The sequence below is a fragment of the Hemiscyllium ocellatum genome, chromosome 7, assembly GCF_020745735.1.
Source record: "Hemiscyllium ocellatum isolate sHemOce1 chromosome 7, sHemOce1.pat.X.cur, whole genome shotgun sequence".
In the NCBI taxonomy this organism is placed as follows: Eukaryota; Metazoa; Chordata; class Chondrichthyes; order Orectolobiformes; family Hemiscylliidae; genus Hemiscyllium; species Hemiscyllium ocellatum.
In genome coordinates this window covers 83,378,658-83,395,922 of record NC_083407.1, presented here as the reverse complement: position 1 = coordinate 83,395,922, position 17,265 = coordinate 83,378,658, and the positions used below count along the sequence as shown (strand labels likewise).

At 41.2% G+C, this 17,265-nt stretch overlaps 1 protein-coding gene across 1 annotated transcript in view; it reads left to right on the top strand.

Annotated features, from left to right (window-relative positions):
• dnah7 (dynein, axonemal, heavy chain 7) overlaps positions 1-17,265 on the top strand; it is a 343,519-nt gene that overhangs the window by 114,740 nt on the left and 211,514 nt on the right. Inside the window, exon 31 of the mRNA XM_060828125.1 lies at positions 8,968-9,165. Coding sequence (XP_060684108.1) covers positions 8,968-9,165 — 198 coding nt within the window. The remainder of the gene's footprint in view (positions 1-8,967; positions 9,166-17,265) is intronic.

The following is a 17,265-nucleotide window of genomic DNA, read 5'->3' as shown; positions in this document are numbered from 1 at the left end:
GAGATCATAAATTTAAGTGGGATAGATATTAAAAATACAGACATTTGAGAAATTAGTTTATTTCAAGATCTTGAACATTATATTTAATGTAAAAAATTCTGTTATATTTAGAAGTCCTCTTGGTATCCTCAATTAGGTAGAAAGTTAGAGCTCTCCAAAATATAATTAGTGTTGATGTTCGAGTAGAAGATGAATTAGCTGAAATATTAAAATTGTTTTCTATATTTCAATAGAAATGATAGGACTAACTTGATATTCAATTTTTAGAATATGCATAATTCAAGGTAATTTTGCAATTACACAATATGCAGAGAATGAAGGAGGAACATGTCATAGGTTAGCAATTTCTCTGTTGGATTTTGCTGCTTGTAATTTAATGGTTCTATAAGGGGACAAGAGAGAACTTTTGGCATGAACTGACTTTAATAATTGAAGATTTAGTAAGCGATTTCAAAGTTCTACAAAACTGACCTAAAATAAAACTTAAAATGGTTGAGAGAACTGATACAGTGAGCTACTGTTACTGATAAATTTAAAAATTGGGTATGATTTCAAATTAGAGTAAATGTAATTTGAAAGAAATTTAAATTTGTAATTGGGAAGAATTAGATGCTTGAGAAAAAAATTGACAAGCACTGTAGTGAAAGCAAAAAGAAATGTTAGTGACATTCAAATTGCAACTGGGTATTGACAAGGGAAAGTTCTGAAGAAAAGTCATGTCTTCATCAATTGGCTTTTTAAAAATTCATTCACAGGATGTGGGTATCACTGGCTAGGGCCACCAGCCTTAATTACCCATTAAGAATCAAACACATTGCTGTGAGTCTGGAGTCATGTGTCAGCCAGATCAGGTGAGGATACAAGATTTCCTTTTCTGAAGGACATTAGTATACCAGATGGGTTTTTATGACAATCAACAATGGTTTCATGGCAATCAGCAGATTATTAATTCCACATATCTTTTATTGAATTCAAATTCCACCATCTGCTGTTCAAACCTGGGTTGCCAGAATGTTAGCTGACTTTCTGGATTAATAGTCTAGTGATATTACCACTGGGCAATTCCCTGTCCTAAAACTATTTTCTAACCAATCTGTTTAGAGATGGAACAGTTGAGACGTGAACCTGGGTCTCCTGTTTCAGAGGTAAAGAATATGCCACAGATCCCCTATTTTCACCACTACCTCGCAAGAATCTGACCACGCCATTTATGAAAAGCTGAAAGCCTGGAGCAAAACGTTCATGACATTGAGATGTCTGCACATGATGTCTGATTCTGCCACACACCTCTGACCCCTAAATAATTCCACCTTTGGTTTATATGGTGGAAGTTCTGTGTTGTGAACCTTCTGGAGTTTTTTTGGTGATATTTGCAATGAAGTGGATAATGGCACTTCATATGAGTTTATTTGGACTTTCAACTAGAATTTGATGAAAATTTAAACAATAACATATTAATTTAACTAAAAGACCCAGGGATCTAGTGAAGAAAACTAGCGAAAACTGGCCAAAATAGGAACCTTAAAGAAAATACTGTTACATCAAGAACTGGGGTTGTATTGAGTTGTGTCTCACAGATTTGGGGAATAGGTTTGTAGTGTTATTAGTGTACAAAAATTACCTGGTTACGAGATATCACTGAAAAGTTGTTCAGACGAACTCCTATGTGACTAGGAATCAGCAGACTGGCCCATTTTCAAAATCTGAGGGCAAGCTAAAGGAGTAGTGTAAGTGTGTAGAGGACTGTGTGCCAAAGACTGAGTGTTCCCCAACTGGAAACCATGGAGAACCATCTGCTGAAGTCCAGATCTGAGGTGTTCAAGTCGGGTGACTCTCACCTACGCAGAAAAGCTAGATATGATCTTCACAAAGCCATCAGGGATGCTAAGAAACAATACCAGACTAAACTAAAGTCCCAGACTAACCAAATGAACACACATTGACTATGGCAAAGCTTACACAATACAATGGGCTACAAAGCAAAGTCGAGCGGTATTGCTCTCATCAATGTATCCCTCCCCCATGAACTCAATGCATTCTATGCTCGTTTTGAACAGAAGGTGAGTGAAATAATGTCACCTGTCCCAACAGCCTTGGATGCTCTAGTATCCACAGTCACCACTGCAGATGTCAGATTTGCCTTCTTGAGGGTGAACCCACGAAAGTGACAGGCCTGGATGGAGTCCCCAGCCATGTACTCAGATTCTGCGCGAACTAGCAGGAGAGAGTATTTGAAGAGAACTTTAATCCCTCCTTACTATTGTGTGAGGCTCCTACCTAACATATTGGTGAAAATTCAAGCAATGTTCCTTAATGACTACTGCTCGGTAAACCGCATACATCAACTTCTGCCTCCCAGATTACCTTGATCCACTACAATTCACCGAATGTCACAATAGATCCACGGCAAATGCTATCTTCCTGGCGCTAACTCATCCTTGGAACATCTGGATTCGAGAACACCTTTGTCAGACTCCTCTTTATTGACTTCAGCTCCAGCTTCAACATCATAATTCCAATCAAACTCTGAGTCCTCAGACTCTGATTGTCACTCTGCAACTGGATCCTCAACTTCCTGATCCACAGACTACAATCAGTAAGGATAGGCAACAACGCCGCCTCCACAATAATCCTCAACATTGTTGCCCTGCAAGGTTGCAAGGTCAGCCCCTTATTATGCGAAGATCATATCTAGCTTTTCTGCATTATACACTTATGAATGTGTGGCCAAATTCACCTCAAAATCAATTCACAAATTTTCTGATGACACCACTGTAGTGGGCCAGATCACAAGCAATGACAAGATAGAGTACTGGAAAGAGATTATAGAGACAACAATCTTTCCCTCAGTGTCAGCAAAATGAAGGAGTTGATCATTGAATTCACCTGGAGGCCATGCCGCTGTCTGTATCAATGATGCTGAGATGGAGATGGTCAAGAGCTTCAACATCCTAGGATTAAATATGAACAACAATCTATCCTGGTCCATCCACATCAATGCTACAGTCGAGAACACACTAATGCCTCTACTTCCTCAGAAGGCTAAGAAAATTCAGCAGGTCCACAATGCCTCTTACCAATCTTTAGAGATGCACCTTAGAAAGCAACCTATCCGGATGCATATCAGCTTGGCACAGCAACTGTTCTGCCAAAGACCACAAGAAATTACAGAGAGTTGTGAATGCAGCCCAGTCTGTCATGAAAACCAGCCTTCCTTCAATTGACTTTGTCTACAAACATCCCACTTCCTCTGGAAAGCAGCAGCATAGTCAAAGCCCCTGGTTATACCCTCTGCCACCCTCTTCCATTGGCCAGAATATACGAGAGTTTGAAAACATGTACCAACAGATTTAAGAAGAGCTTCTTCCCTGCAATTATCAGACTTATGAATGGACCTCTCATACGTTAGAGTTGATCTATCTCTGCACCTTCTCTGTAGCTGTAACATTATATTCTACATTCTGTTCTATACTTTGTCATACTTATGTGAAGTATTATTTGTATAATTAGCACATAAGCAATACTGTTCACTGTATCTTGGTACATGTGAACATAATAAATCAAACCAGATACGCCACGACACTAAAATACAGGTTACTGCAGAGGCACAGACAGCTAAGGATTAATAGTTCTATCATGTACAGATAACTGCCAAATGAAATCCAACACAGATAATTACAAATCATTAAAAATGCAACAGAAAAATATACAAAGAAATAATTTAAATTTCATTAGTTTAATGTTCTTCACCCTTCAGAAGTGGGCATTAGGATAACAAGAGTGTGCAGTCTATAATTTTCCATCAATAATTTTTAACATACTTTGAACTATGCATCTGCAATTAATCAATATGCATTGTTGAACAGAGCAAATTGAAATTTATGTTGGAGATTCACAAAAGGACTACTGGAAACAGAAGACATGCCACTTTTAATGCATAACCAATATGCTGGGAGCTTTAAATCAAATGTTGAAAAAGGGTGGGCTTTTCCACGCAGCACCAGAGAGAACTTGAGTACAACAGTGTACGAGCAATCGTGGCCAAATTGTGCGTTTACTTTATTAACAAGCAATGAATGAAACTGATGATTGAAGTAGAGTTTTTTTTATATGATAGGTATGTGGTTGGAATAAAGGGAACTGGGAACAGTTGTGCTTATGGAATTAGGATCTGTGCTCCTGTAGAGTTTAACGACCACTACGAACTGTTTGGACCAAATGGCCTGTTTTCATGTTGTAAGTTCTGTGTTGAACTTAAATGCAATTTATTTGCGAAACTGAAAGCTATTTGTTGCAAAGAAAGTTAAGGCCTAAGGGTTTTAAGAAGGTTCTATTTATTAAAATACCAATCATATATTAAAGAAACGTGACTTTTTGAACACATTCTTAACACAAGAAAAAGATCAAACTTAAAAATGTTGCTTATTTCTTTTTGTAAGAATCACTAACAGGCTATTTCTTTTTAAAATTTGTTTTTGCATTTTGTTTTCTGATTTTTTTAAAAAATTCCTTTAAGTAAATAAAACACAATGGGCGGAAATTTCCCCTCCCTAATTTGGCGTAAGTGGAAAAATACAGCATGAATGAAAATATCTAATTTTTAGTATTGAGAACTCTTTTCTGATTTTACCCTCAAGCTCTAAATGGTCTCTTTAGAATCTTACTACTGAAGGGCAAATAGCTTAATTCCATGTATTTGCAACTTGCCTTTTTTATGAGCCATTTTTAATTCTCCTCTCCTTCACCAAGAAAATAAATGGTGCGATCCTGAGCTTCTAAGTCAGAGCTCCTACCAGTCAACTGTAGCTTGCTGAATGCTTGTCCTGGCTATCATGCAACTACTTCTTCACAACATCCTGCATATTCTATGACCACTATGTGTCTTGAGCCTTCATCTATGGAATTCAGCACTGGCAAACCATGAGCCTCACCATATCATCATGCTTGCTCTCTTACTAATTCAGAGATCTTCAATGCTTCACACTGGAGCTCAGGGATGAGTATGACTTGCATGCACCTATCAGGTTGCTTTGCTAATGGGAGCATACTTCTTATGCATTTGCACAGAGTGCATCTTCACTTACTTTCTTAGCACTCACATCCTGACTTCAGCAGTGACTTGCATTGTTGTATTAGCACACAGGGTCTGTCGTGCTCAGTTACAGCTGCAAGTTTCTGTGTTTGCATTTTTTTAGTGTAGAGGGAGCGGCAGCAGATTGCAATAATGGGTAGTGTTGAATAGTTAATCTGTCATTCAGATAGTGGGTGTATATGTTACTGTGTGGCACTATGCTACATCAGCATCAGACCTGCAGTATGTGCCAGCAGTTTATGTAGCAAACATACTGCATGTGTTTCCAGCAAATGAGCATGTATGAAAGTGAAAGGTGAGCAGCCTTTGGGAGTGTTGCTGAACAAAAAGACCTTGGAATGCAGGTTCGTAGCTCCTTGAAAGTGGAGTCGCAGGTAGATAGGATAGTGAAGAAGGCGTTTGATATGCTTTCCTTTATTTGTTACAGTATTGAGTACATGTTGCGGCTGTATAAGATATTGGTTAGGCCACTATTGGAATATTGCTTGCAATTCTGGTCTCCTTCCTATCAGAAAGATGTTGTGAAACTTGAAAGGATTCAGAAAAGATTTACAAGGATGTTGTCAGGGTTGGAGGATCTGAGCTACAGGGAGAGGCTGAACAGGCTGGGGCTGTTTTCCCTGGAGCGTCGGAGGCTGAGGGGTGACCTTATAGAGGTTTACAAAATTATATGGGGCATGGATAGGGTAAATAGGCAAAGTCTTTTCCTTGGGGTCAGGGAGTCCAGAACTAGAGGGCAAAGGTTTAGGGTGAGAGGGAAAAGATATAAAAGAGACCTAAGGGACGTTTTCATGCAGAGGGTGGTAGGTGTATAGAATGAGCTGCCAGAGGATGTGGTGGAGGCTGGTACAATTGCAACATTTAAGAGGCATTTGGATGGGTGTATGAATAGGAAGGGTTTGGAGGGACATGGGTCAGGTGCTGGAAGGTGGGACTAGATTGGGTTGGGATATCTGGTCGGCATGGACGGGTTGGACCGAAGGGTCTGTTTCCATGCTGTCCATCTCTATGACTCTAGTGGGATAAAGGGAGACCTCAATCAGTGAAGAGAAACCATTACAATTACATGAGGATCTTGTCTGTTTACAATACAATGTGTTGGCCTGTTAGGCTCTAGATCCTGGCTGAGTCGGGGGATCACGCTTCAGGGTCTCCAAGTTAACTTCAAACAGTCTGAAGATTACAGGTAGATCAATCGGGTGCTGTTGAGACAGTCTGGGGATGAGCCTCGTTTTCCTGCAATGAGGCAAAAGAAGGGATTGAATATGCATGAAAGATTGTTTAGTGGTGATGTATGTACAGGAGAGGCAGTGAGGTATCAACAGGAGTGAGCAGGAAGTGCAGAGGGCAAGAAACCTTCGTACCTTGATGAGTGTAACATATGAGAGCCATTGATTAGACGTGATGCATACTGAGAGTTATAGTCCATGAACCTGATGAGATAGATACATGTGCAGTAACAGAGTTAATGAGTGGTGGCCCTATGAGTTTGAGGTAGCAGAGAGAATGTGGCGGCACTTATACTGAGAAGAAGGTCATTTACCTTCTTTACTCACTGCTGGGCATTCCTTTTCACCTAGGATGTAGCACTGACCCTGGTTGCACCTATGCCCTGGCTGATTGTGTCTGGTGGCTCTGCCTCTTGTAATAGCTGCAGAAAAAGAACTGCCCTCCTTTCTACCACCATATCTATCAACAACTCCATGTCTCTTTCTGCAAAGCAAGGATTGAGTCTTCCTTTCTCTGAGCTATGTGTTCAATAATAATAGTTGAACAGTGTGAGGTTCTGGTTGTGGCTTGCACTGTCTGAAGTAGTGGGCAAATGGGCTTTAAATAAGGCCTCAAAGGTGTGAAAGCCAGAAGGTGACAAGTGATTCTGTCTCTCCTGGATGATTCCCAGAGAACAAAATGCGTGGTTGCAGAATTAATAAAACTAGGAGTGAAAGACTGTGGGGGAAAATTTGCTTCAGTCATGCCAGACCAGGCGCCATGAATCTCCCTTAACAAAACATTCTAACTGCAAGTGAGAAAATTCTACCCAATAATCACGTTGTGAATTGAAGAATGTACCTTTTATCATTTCCTAAGTTACTTGTAATAAATATCTTAACTACTTATGGAAAATTTTCAAAGATCACTATGAGGTAAAGCTTCTTTTTTACTATGTGAGGCTTCTTCCAGCTTTGGTACTGTGCAGCTGATTACAATAAAATATAGTATGTCAGATTTCCATTAGGCTGGTGGTTAAGAAAATTTTATCTTCCTTAGTCTTTCTGGTGGCCAGCCTTGATAAATTAAGCAGTTTCAGGCAGTAGACAAATACTTGGGCCCATATACTGTGACCAAAGCACAAGCTTTGACATGTAAAAAGGCCATTTAATTTAATTGCTCAAACAGCATAATTCAGAAATCATCAGCCTTGGATCAGAATGTAATGTAGAGGTTACAATTTTCTTGGTAATGTTAGATTAATATAAAGTACTTCATGATTCTGCAGAGGCACAAGAAACAGGAGCCTTATTATAAAGTGTCTTAATTTTCTGGCAACACCTTCCACAGGGATACATGAGAAACCAAATTATGTGATGCTGCTTCACTTTTTGTGATCATCTATACAGCATAAGATTAGCATTATGACTCTATAATTAATCCGTGGATAATCCAATATTATTATAACACATTATACTACGTAAGTAACAGACCAGTGTGTGCATTTTTAAGTGCAACTTTTGCTTTTTGATTGGTAAGGCCAAATGAGTATGATTCCCTCAATTAAGTTAGTGACAAATCAATTAAAAATTAGGAATTCAATAATTCCCACATAAAAACTACTACAAGTTCCATTCTGAAATGAAGTTTTGGAATTCACTGTGATGATAAGGACAGAGAATGAATGCATGCTAGAGACTGGAGAGAGAGCAGTGGTCCTCGGTTTTGGGTGCAGCCTATTTCTGCCATGGTTTCTTCATTATTTATCTTCTCCCTTAATTTCTGCAGAAACCCGTGGTTTCCCTGGGAATTCATCTGTTTAATAGGGGAGGCAATGACCTAATGATGATATCGCTGGGCTATTTACCAGAGACGTAAATCATGTACCGGGAACTTGGCTTTGAATCCCAGTATGGCAGATGGTGGAATTTGTATTCAATAAATATCTGGAATGAAGAATCTAATGATGACTGTGAATCCATTGTGATTGTCAGGAAAAATCCATCTTGTTTCCTAATGTCCTTTAGGGAAGGAAACTGCCATCTTTATCAGGTCTGGCCTACATATAACTTCAGATTTCACAACAATGTGGTTGACTCTTAACTGCTCTCTGGGCAATTAAAGATGGGCAATAAATGCTGCCTAGCCAGCGATACCGTCATCCTATGAATGAATAAAAAGCAAAAATCCCACGATAGACATAGAAGAAAGGTTGCCACATGATGGGTAGTAAGAATCCATTGATACCTGAAGATCAGAGTAGATGAATTAACTTGAAAATAACAACGTACTTTCTTAGGACCATTTTTATAAAGTAAAAGATCTTCCTTATCTGCCCTTTCTGGACCTCAGTTCCATGCTTAGAATAGTAAGTTTCAATTTTGTTAGCTGCTATTTGACTAATTACTCTGCTGCTTGGATAGATGATGAGCTTTGAGATAATGCCGGTCTCCACAACGTTGTATCCAGAGGGAGATAGCCATATTATCATTAGCAACGCAGGATTCCTGGAATTTGGCCCCATTTTTAATAATAATAATAACACTGAATTACCGAGAAGTCTGAAAGAAACTTTTGATTCAGATTTGCCTCTAGATTACTGCCATTTTATAGATTGATACAAGTTTGCTTTGCCTAACTTGTCTTTAAATCTTTTTCATTCTTAGGGATCAGGAAGATGGGAATTGTGGACTGAAAGATTGAACTCGGTTCCCCCCATTCCAAAAGATGCAGAATTCAATGAAATTATTGTACCAACTAAAGATACCATTCGTTATATGGAACTTATGAAACTAATGACAACAAATCAAAAACCTTCTATGTTTGTGGGTCCAACTGGAACAGGGAAAAGTGTCTACATTATTGTAAGTGTTCTCTTGGTATTGAAACAAATGGCTTAATAAAAAAAAGTTAATCAATTGCATCATTTGATACAATACCTGTAACAGTAATATCATGTGTTTTTATTTTAATTATTAGTTATTATGACTAGATGACAGTAATGTTTGATTATTTTTGAAATTTCTATCACTGTATTAAAGAGGAAAGGTGAATTGGTTGCGGCAGCAGTATTGGTGGTTATATCATTACTGGAAAAATCAAATAGGATATGTTAGTCAAGAAACAGGCCTGAAAGTGTTTCATAGATTGGTGGTACATAATATGTAATATGACTGTGAATAAATGCTTGTAAGGGCACAAGGACTAGTGTCTGCCTATCTGAACTCTGGTGTAGAAATCTACGTTACTATTTTTGTTGGAGAATATCTAGGTTGGAATTGTAATTACTGATTATAGTTTTAAATTGAAATACAAAATAGTCATAGGGCACATAGAAATTCTGCTGTTCACCATTGGGGTAGGCAATGACCAGCACCTATGTGAAAAGCTGACTAGGATTAACGAGTTGTTGTGTAAAAAACAGCTGCGCCGGCATATTTTGTATGGTATAGTTTTGAACTTTTAGTCCCTATATTTGAACAGTAAGCTCACAAAATACATCCTCCATGCAGTTTTGTGGATGGCTTCCAAACGTAGCATTATAAACTGATCGATAGTGTTCAGATTCCACCTAGCTGGATTCTTCTTTTGCAGTAAAACCTTTTCTGTTCACAGAATAATGTAATTTTATTGCATAGAGAGAGGCCATCAGTCCATTGTACACATGGTGGCTCTTCAAAAGAACTATCCAAACCCATTCCCTAGACTTGCTTTCCCAAAGCTTTGCTAACTTCTTTTTCCACTATTAAGCCAAACTCTTTGAAAGATACTATTTAGTTTGCTCCCACCAGTCTTTCATGCAATACGTTTCAGATTATAATAGCTTGCTGAATATTTTATTTCCCTTTTGTCACTTTTAGTTTCATTGTCAAATAACTTCAAACAAATCTGTGCCTTCTGTTACCAATCCTGTCTTAGGAAAATTTCTTCTTAGATATTCTATCAAAAAGCTAAATGATTTTAACAGCTGCATCAAGTCTCCAATTAATCTTCTCTGCTGTAAGTGCTATCTCAATTTTTTTCTTGTCCATCCATCTTACTGAGGTTTCTCATTCTTGCAGGCAACCATCTGAGTAAATCTCTTCTTCACCCTAGTGATGTCTTTGGTCTCTTTCCTAAAATGTGTTCCCCTAAACTGACCATAGTTCACTAGCTGGGATTTTATCAGTGCGTTATAAAGATTTAGAATAACTTCTTTGTAATCAGAAGCATGCTGTATAAAGACAGAACCATGACTCCCCCTTGCCTTTTTAGCAGCCTTCTCAAATTGCACTGCTACTTTTAAGTACGTAGGTACATGTCCAAGTCTCTCTGGTTCCTGAACCCTCCATTAACATTGAACTGCAGCAAACATTTTATTTACCAGCACTGAATTTATTCTTTCTTCCAAAATGAATCACGTCATACCTGTCTTTGCTAAATTTCTTCTGCAATATTTCTGCCCATTTCACCAGTCTATGATCTCCTGAAGCTTAAACTATTTTAAACCAGTAAATTTTCAATCCATTGTTATCAGCAAACTTTGAAATTATTCTCCATATATCCAAATCTAGGCTATTAATATAGTATGGTTGAAAATGTGTTGCTGGTTAAAGCAAAGCAGGTCAGGCAGCATCCAAGGAATAGGAAATTCGACGTTTCGGGCATAAACCCTTCATCAGGAATGAGGAGAGGGTGGCAAGCAGGTTAAGATAAAAGGTAGGGAGGAGGGACTTGGGGGAGGGGCGATAGAGATGTGATAGGTAGAAGGAGGTCAAGGTGAGGGTGATAGGCCAGAGTGGGGTGGGGGCGGAGAGGTTAGGAAGAAGATTGCAGGTTAGGAGGGTGGTGCTGAGTTGAGGGAACCGACTGAGACAAGGTGGGGGGAGGGGAAATGAGGAAACTGGAGAAATCCGAGTTCATCCCTTGTGGTTGGAGGGTTCCCAGGCGGAAGATGAGGCGTTCTTCCTCCAACCGTCATGTTGTTATGTTTTGCCGGTGGAGGAGTCCAAGGACCTGCATGTCCTCGGTGGAGTGGGAGGGAGAGTTAAAGTGTTGAGCCACGGGTTGGTTGGGTTGGTTGGTCCGGGCATCCCTGAGGTGTTCTCTGAAGCGTTCCGCAAGTAAGCGGCCCGTCTCCCCAATGTAGAGGAGGCCACATCGGGTGCAGCGGATGCAATAGATGATGTGTGCGGAGGTACAGGTGAACTTGTGGCGGATCGATGAAGAACAGCCGGGGTCCTTTGCAGGTCTGTGAGAGTGTTGTCCTGAGCTGGGGTAGGGCAGATTGCAGGGAATGTAGGTAGCGACGCATGGCTGCAAGGGTGGAGCGGAGGATCCGGAGGGAGGTCTGTTGCTGGAGGCTTCGGATTTGTTGTAGGTACAGGTTGTCCTGGTTGGGTCCAAATTTTGTTGGTTGGAATGTAGTTCGGAGTCCGTGTGGGGTCAGTCGGTTCCGTAGGCAGGTGCTGAGGAAGGAGATGTGGCTGTGGTAACGAGTCTGTTTGAGAACGTGACTGAAGAGTTTCTGTGCAGAGGAGATGACCTGGGGGGTGCAGTGAGAGAGAGACTCACTGATATCCTTGTAGAGGGAGGAAGAGAGCTTCTTCAAGGAAGGCATCCTTGCAAGAGGATTCGCAGAAGGTTAAAATCTTCGGGTAAAAAATGAAGCCTGCAGATGCTGGAGATCACAGTTGAAAATGCGTTGCTGGTTAAAGCACAGCAGGTCAGGCAGCAACCAAGGAATAGGAAATTCGACGTTTCAGGCATAAGCCCTTCATCAGGAATGAGGAGAGGGTGGCAGGCAGGTTAAGATAAAAGTTAGGGAGGAGGGACTTGGGGGAGGGGCGATGGAGATGTGATAGGTGGAAGGAGGTCAAGGTGAGGGTGATAGGCCAGAGTGGGGTGGGGGCGGAGAGGTTAGGAAGAAGATTGCAGGTTAGGAGGGCGGTGCTGAGTTGAGGGAACCGACTGAGACAAGGTGGGGGGAGGGGAAATGAGGAAACTGGAGAAATCCGAGTTCATCCCTTGTGGTTGGAGGGTTCCCAGGCGGAAGATGAGGCGTTCTTCCTCCAACCGTCGTGTTGTTATGTTTTGCCGGTGGAGGAGTCCAAGGACCTGCATGTCCTCGGTGGAGTGGGAGGGAGAGTTAAAGTGTTGAGCCACGGGTTGGTTGGGTTGGTTGGTCCAGGCGTCCCTGAGGTGTTCTCTGAAGCGTTCCGCAAGTAAGCGGCCCGTCTCCCCAATGTAGAGGAGGCCACATCGGGTGCAGCGGATGCAATAGATGATGTGTGTGGAAGTACAGGTGAACTTGTGGCGGATAGATGAAGAACAGCCGGGGTCCTTTGCACGTCTGTGAGAGTGTTGTCCTGAGCTGGGGTAGGGCTGATTGCAGGGAATGCAGGTAGCGACGAATGGCTGCAAGGGTGGAGCGGAGGATCCGGAGGGAGGTCTGTTGCTGGAGGCTTCGGATTTGTTGTAGGTACAGGTTGTCCTGGTTGGGTCCAAATTTTGTTGGTTGGAATGTAGTTCGGAGTCTGTGTGGGATCAGTCGGTTCCGTAGGCAGGTGCTGAGGAAGGAGATGTGGCTGTGGTAACGAGTCTGTTTGAGAACGTGACTGAAGAGTTTCTGTGCAGAGGAGATGACCTGGGGGGTGCAGTGAGAGAGAGACTCACTGATATCCTTGTAGAGGGAGGAAGAGAGCTTCTTCAAGGAAGGCATCCTTGCAAGAGGATTCGCAGAAGGTTAAAATCTTCGGGTAAAAAATGAGGTCTGCAGATGTTGGAGATCACAGTTGAAAATGCATTGCTGGTTAAAGCACAGCAGGTCAGGCAGCATCCAAGGAATAGGAAATTCGACGTTTCGGGCATAAACCCTTCATCAGGAATGAGGAGAGGGTGGCAGGCAGGTTAAGATAAAAGTTAGGGAGGAGGGACTTGGGGGAGGGGCGATGGAGATGTGATAGGTGGAAGGAGGTCAAGGTGAGGGTGATAGGCCGGAGTGGGGTGGGGGCGGAGAGGTTAGGAAGAAGATTGCAGGTTAGGAGGGCGGTGCTGAGTTGAGGGAACTGACTGAGACAAGGTGGGGGGAGGGGAAATGAGGAAACTGGAGAAATCCGAGTTCATCCCTTGTGGTTGCATTATAGTATGCATTATATCAAAAGGTACAGTGGTCCCAACATTGAACTGTGGGAGACACCATTGCAAAGCCACATTTAGTGTGAAAAACAACTCCTCAGTCCCCTAATAAAGGCAAAATACTTTGGATGCTAGAAATCTGAAACCAACACAGAGAATGCTGGAGAAACGCAACATGTCTGGTCGCATCTGTGATGTAAAGTACAGTTCACATTTGGAGTCCAGTATGACTCTTCTTCAGAACTGAAGGTATTTTCAGTTCTGCCAGACCTGCTGATCCAGCAGTGTATATGTGATATAATACACTGTTTTCTGTCTCTTAGTCAATTTGACCTATTTGTAAAATTGCAAAGAAAATAAAGTTTTTTTCTGATCTCGGTGTACCTCACTTCCAATGCCAATGAAATAATGAAGTTAACAGCCCCAGCTAGTTTGCATACACAAAGGTCCCACAAATAGCAATAAACAAATAAATCATTTTAATAATGTTGATGCAAAGATAAATCTAGTTAAGTAACATCATTACGTTTATTAATCTAATCTTTAGCTTACATTTGTATCTGCCCATCATTTCTTTCTGAACCATACTTATGCAAGCGTTGATGCATACAAAACAATCAGAATAATTAACTTGCATAGGTATCTGATTTTGAAAATTGCTTAGGATGGCACTGTATGATTAACATTTGAAAGTAATTCACACTGGAACAGTAATTGTCCGATCTGATACATCCGGCATGGAGCCATGGGCACTACAGTAGATGTCCAAGATTTTTGATAATATGAGGTGATTATATTATAGTCCAAACTTCAGCCCATTGTTCTTGCAATTAGAAACTCCTTGGTGGAAGTGCCAAGGAGTTTGTAGAATTGTCTCTACCATTAAGCCACATTCGAAGCTCACATGGCAGAGTCATGATAGTCAACAGAACTTGGATAGTCTTCTCCGTATTTCACTCTAGTCTGTGGCCTAACTGCCTGATATCCCTCTGCCAGCCTCAGCATATGCATATCACTTATGTCTGAGTACTCAGGTGCTTTACCTGCATATGGCTGACCGGGTACTTGATTCCACAGTAGTCCTCTGAATGTCAGGGACCTCAAGTATGGTTTCTTCTGCTATCAGTGATGTGCCCCAAACCTACTCTATACATTGGTCTGCCATGATACTGGTAGAGGGTGCACTTCAATGTCATTCCAGTGCCTCCTCTGAGATTTCAGAGACAAGACCCTCAGAGATGGTGGTGCTAATGGGCAAGGTTGTGGGCTTCCACCTCTTCTCCTGGCTGCCAGCATTTGTAGTGTGGAAACAAAATAATGAGTTGTAAATATGCTCAGTTCTGACAGTGCAATGTGTCTGACACTGTCTGTTCACCGTAGAATAACTGGCTACAGGCCTTGTCACTGGATATTTGTGACATTCCTGTCTCTTCATTGGCGTGGGTATGGCATACTCCTCCTCTGCCAGGTCTGCAGCCTGCTCCTCAAAAGGGTTGATGATTTAAATTCCACAGTCCAAGCCATTCCCTTCTGTTTTGGATGATCTTATGCAAACAGAGACGAAGGATGATTGAATTTGTTTGTAATGGCTACATGAATACTTTATAAGCATATGACTTCATGCTTGGTCTTGAAAATCTCTTGTAAGTGAATATGAAGCATATTGCCCAGGAACTGTCAGGAGTTGACAGCATTAAGTGGTGGTCAGCTCTTCAGTACATATTACCTATGTGATGCTCAAGTTTGCATGTGATTGTCCCATATTGTCATGCCTATGTGGTGGCGATGTTAGACTGAGCACTGCAACAATGATTAATGTTTTGCAGTGACAAGATCAGACGGCTTAACTGTGCCAATGAGTTGGAGATTGTTCATCCTTTTCCTACCCTGGATCAATGTTATTTGGTGTGGGCCACTGGTACAGATCTGCATTGTGACCTTTCTTCATGCCGCCTGGGTCTGATGGGGGAGGTTTTGTGCTGCCATTCTTTTTTTTTTGTAGTAAGGCCAGACTGGAACCACTTTGAGGCATTATTGGCATTTCTGTATATTCCAAGCCATCTCCCAGACAAGTGGGCTAAGCCACAAAGATTCCGGTGATGCTGCAGGCTTGCTGGGAATGATGGTCTGCACAAGTGGACTTGAAGGATGATTTCAAGGCTTAGGCCCTGGAAGGTTGCGATGGGGGAGAGAACATTCAAACTGCCTGTCCCATAAAACTCTTAATACTTAGGAAGTAAAACTTATCTTGAATCTGAACAGTAATGATGTCCTTTAGCATATTTGATGCCAAACTAGAATCCATAATAGATATTTCTGCCCACTAGTTTCTTAGTTGAACTACATACCACTTTTTGCATAAGGGTACACAAGATTACAAGATTGCCTTATATGCCACTAGCACTAGTCCTGGGAAAGAGCTATTTTATCAGGATAGGATTCACTTAAACCCAGCTGGTTATCCTGGTAGTAGATGGGGCTTTAAATGAATAAAATGTTGCAGGAGTGTAAGTTGTTTTTGGGTGATGTGGGAAGATTTAGGAAAGTTCAAAAGGCAGTATTAGACATATCAAGGCTTTGAAACTGAACAGCATTTTTGACCAAATTAAACACAGAGGATCAGGAAAGAACAGTAGGGTGTGTGGTGGAAGTAAATGAATAGGTTGATGCATTAGCTATTATGGAGACAGGGGGTAGAACCTTGTGCAGCTTTCAGCAGTGAGAAGTCAGATGGCTGGGGAATCTTGCATGAGTTGGAGGTAGGGACTTACATGATCATTAAAAGGCTATCTTGCCAGAATTAAGTTCTCCTTCCCAATTAAATTATATGTATGTGAGTAATACATACCTTCAGATTTAGGACTGCCTATCAGTTGAGTGCAGCAGGTGAGGTAGTCAATTTACTGCAGGAGAAAGTGAAGACTGCAGATGCTGGAGATCAGAGTTGAGAGTGTAGTGCTGGAAAAGCACAGTGGAGCAGGAGAATCTATATTTCGGGGTGAAGGGCTTATGCCCGAAACACTGATTCTCCTGCTCCTTTGATGCTGCCTGACCTGCTTTGCTTTTCCAGCACCACACTCTCGGCAGTCAATTTACTACAGTTAGAGTAAGTAATTACTGTTCTTCCTCTTTGGAAGTGATGTTTACCCATTGGCTGGAGGAAGTCACGGCTGGAAGGGGCAGGCTAGTAGGCTGGCCAAGAGTGGGAAGAGTCCATGGTAAGGAGACTGGGCCATGGAGGAAGGCAGGGTGGGAACGCACAGTGCTATCTTAGGCATAGACAAGCTATCTCCTTATCTCCCTACATCTCAGAAGAGTCGTGACTGTACAGTATTCCATGGCTGATCACATAAAAATATAAGTTAAAACGTTAACTCCTGGCAATAATTTTATTTATTTGCGTCTATCTGTAAATGGACAGATCCAAATTAGGTTGCTGAATTGAAGGAATGGTGATTTCTGACTAGGTTAATAAATTATCCATAATTATCTTCAAATCCAATCTTATGGTGTGAATGACAATAGACTATAATTTAAGATTGTCTGCTCATTTGTATTTGTCTGTCTGCCTTGAAAACTGCCCTTGATGTGCTGATCCCAGTCTATAGTGCAACACTTAAAGCTCACTTAACCTGTGGACAAAAAAGCACCATATAAGTGGGCATTAAACCTTAATGTGGCCCGAGGGAGTCAAATGCCATGTAATTTGCTAAAGTATGCACAATGCTAAAGCAGTGATGAATGTGAAATTTAAAAAATCCTTTCTTCTCTTGGAGCCTGTGTAATTAGAATTGTCTTTTGTTTTAACAAAATAGATTCTGTACACTGTCAAATTTATATTGTGAATA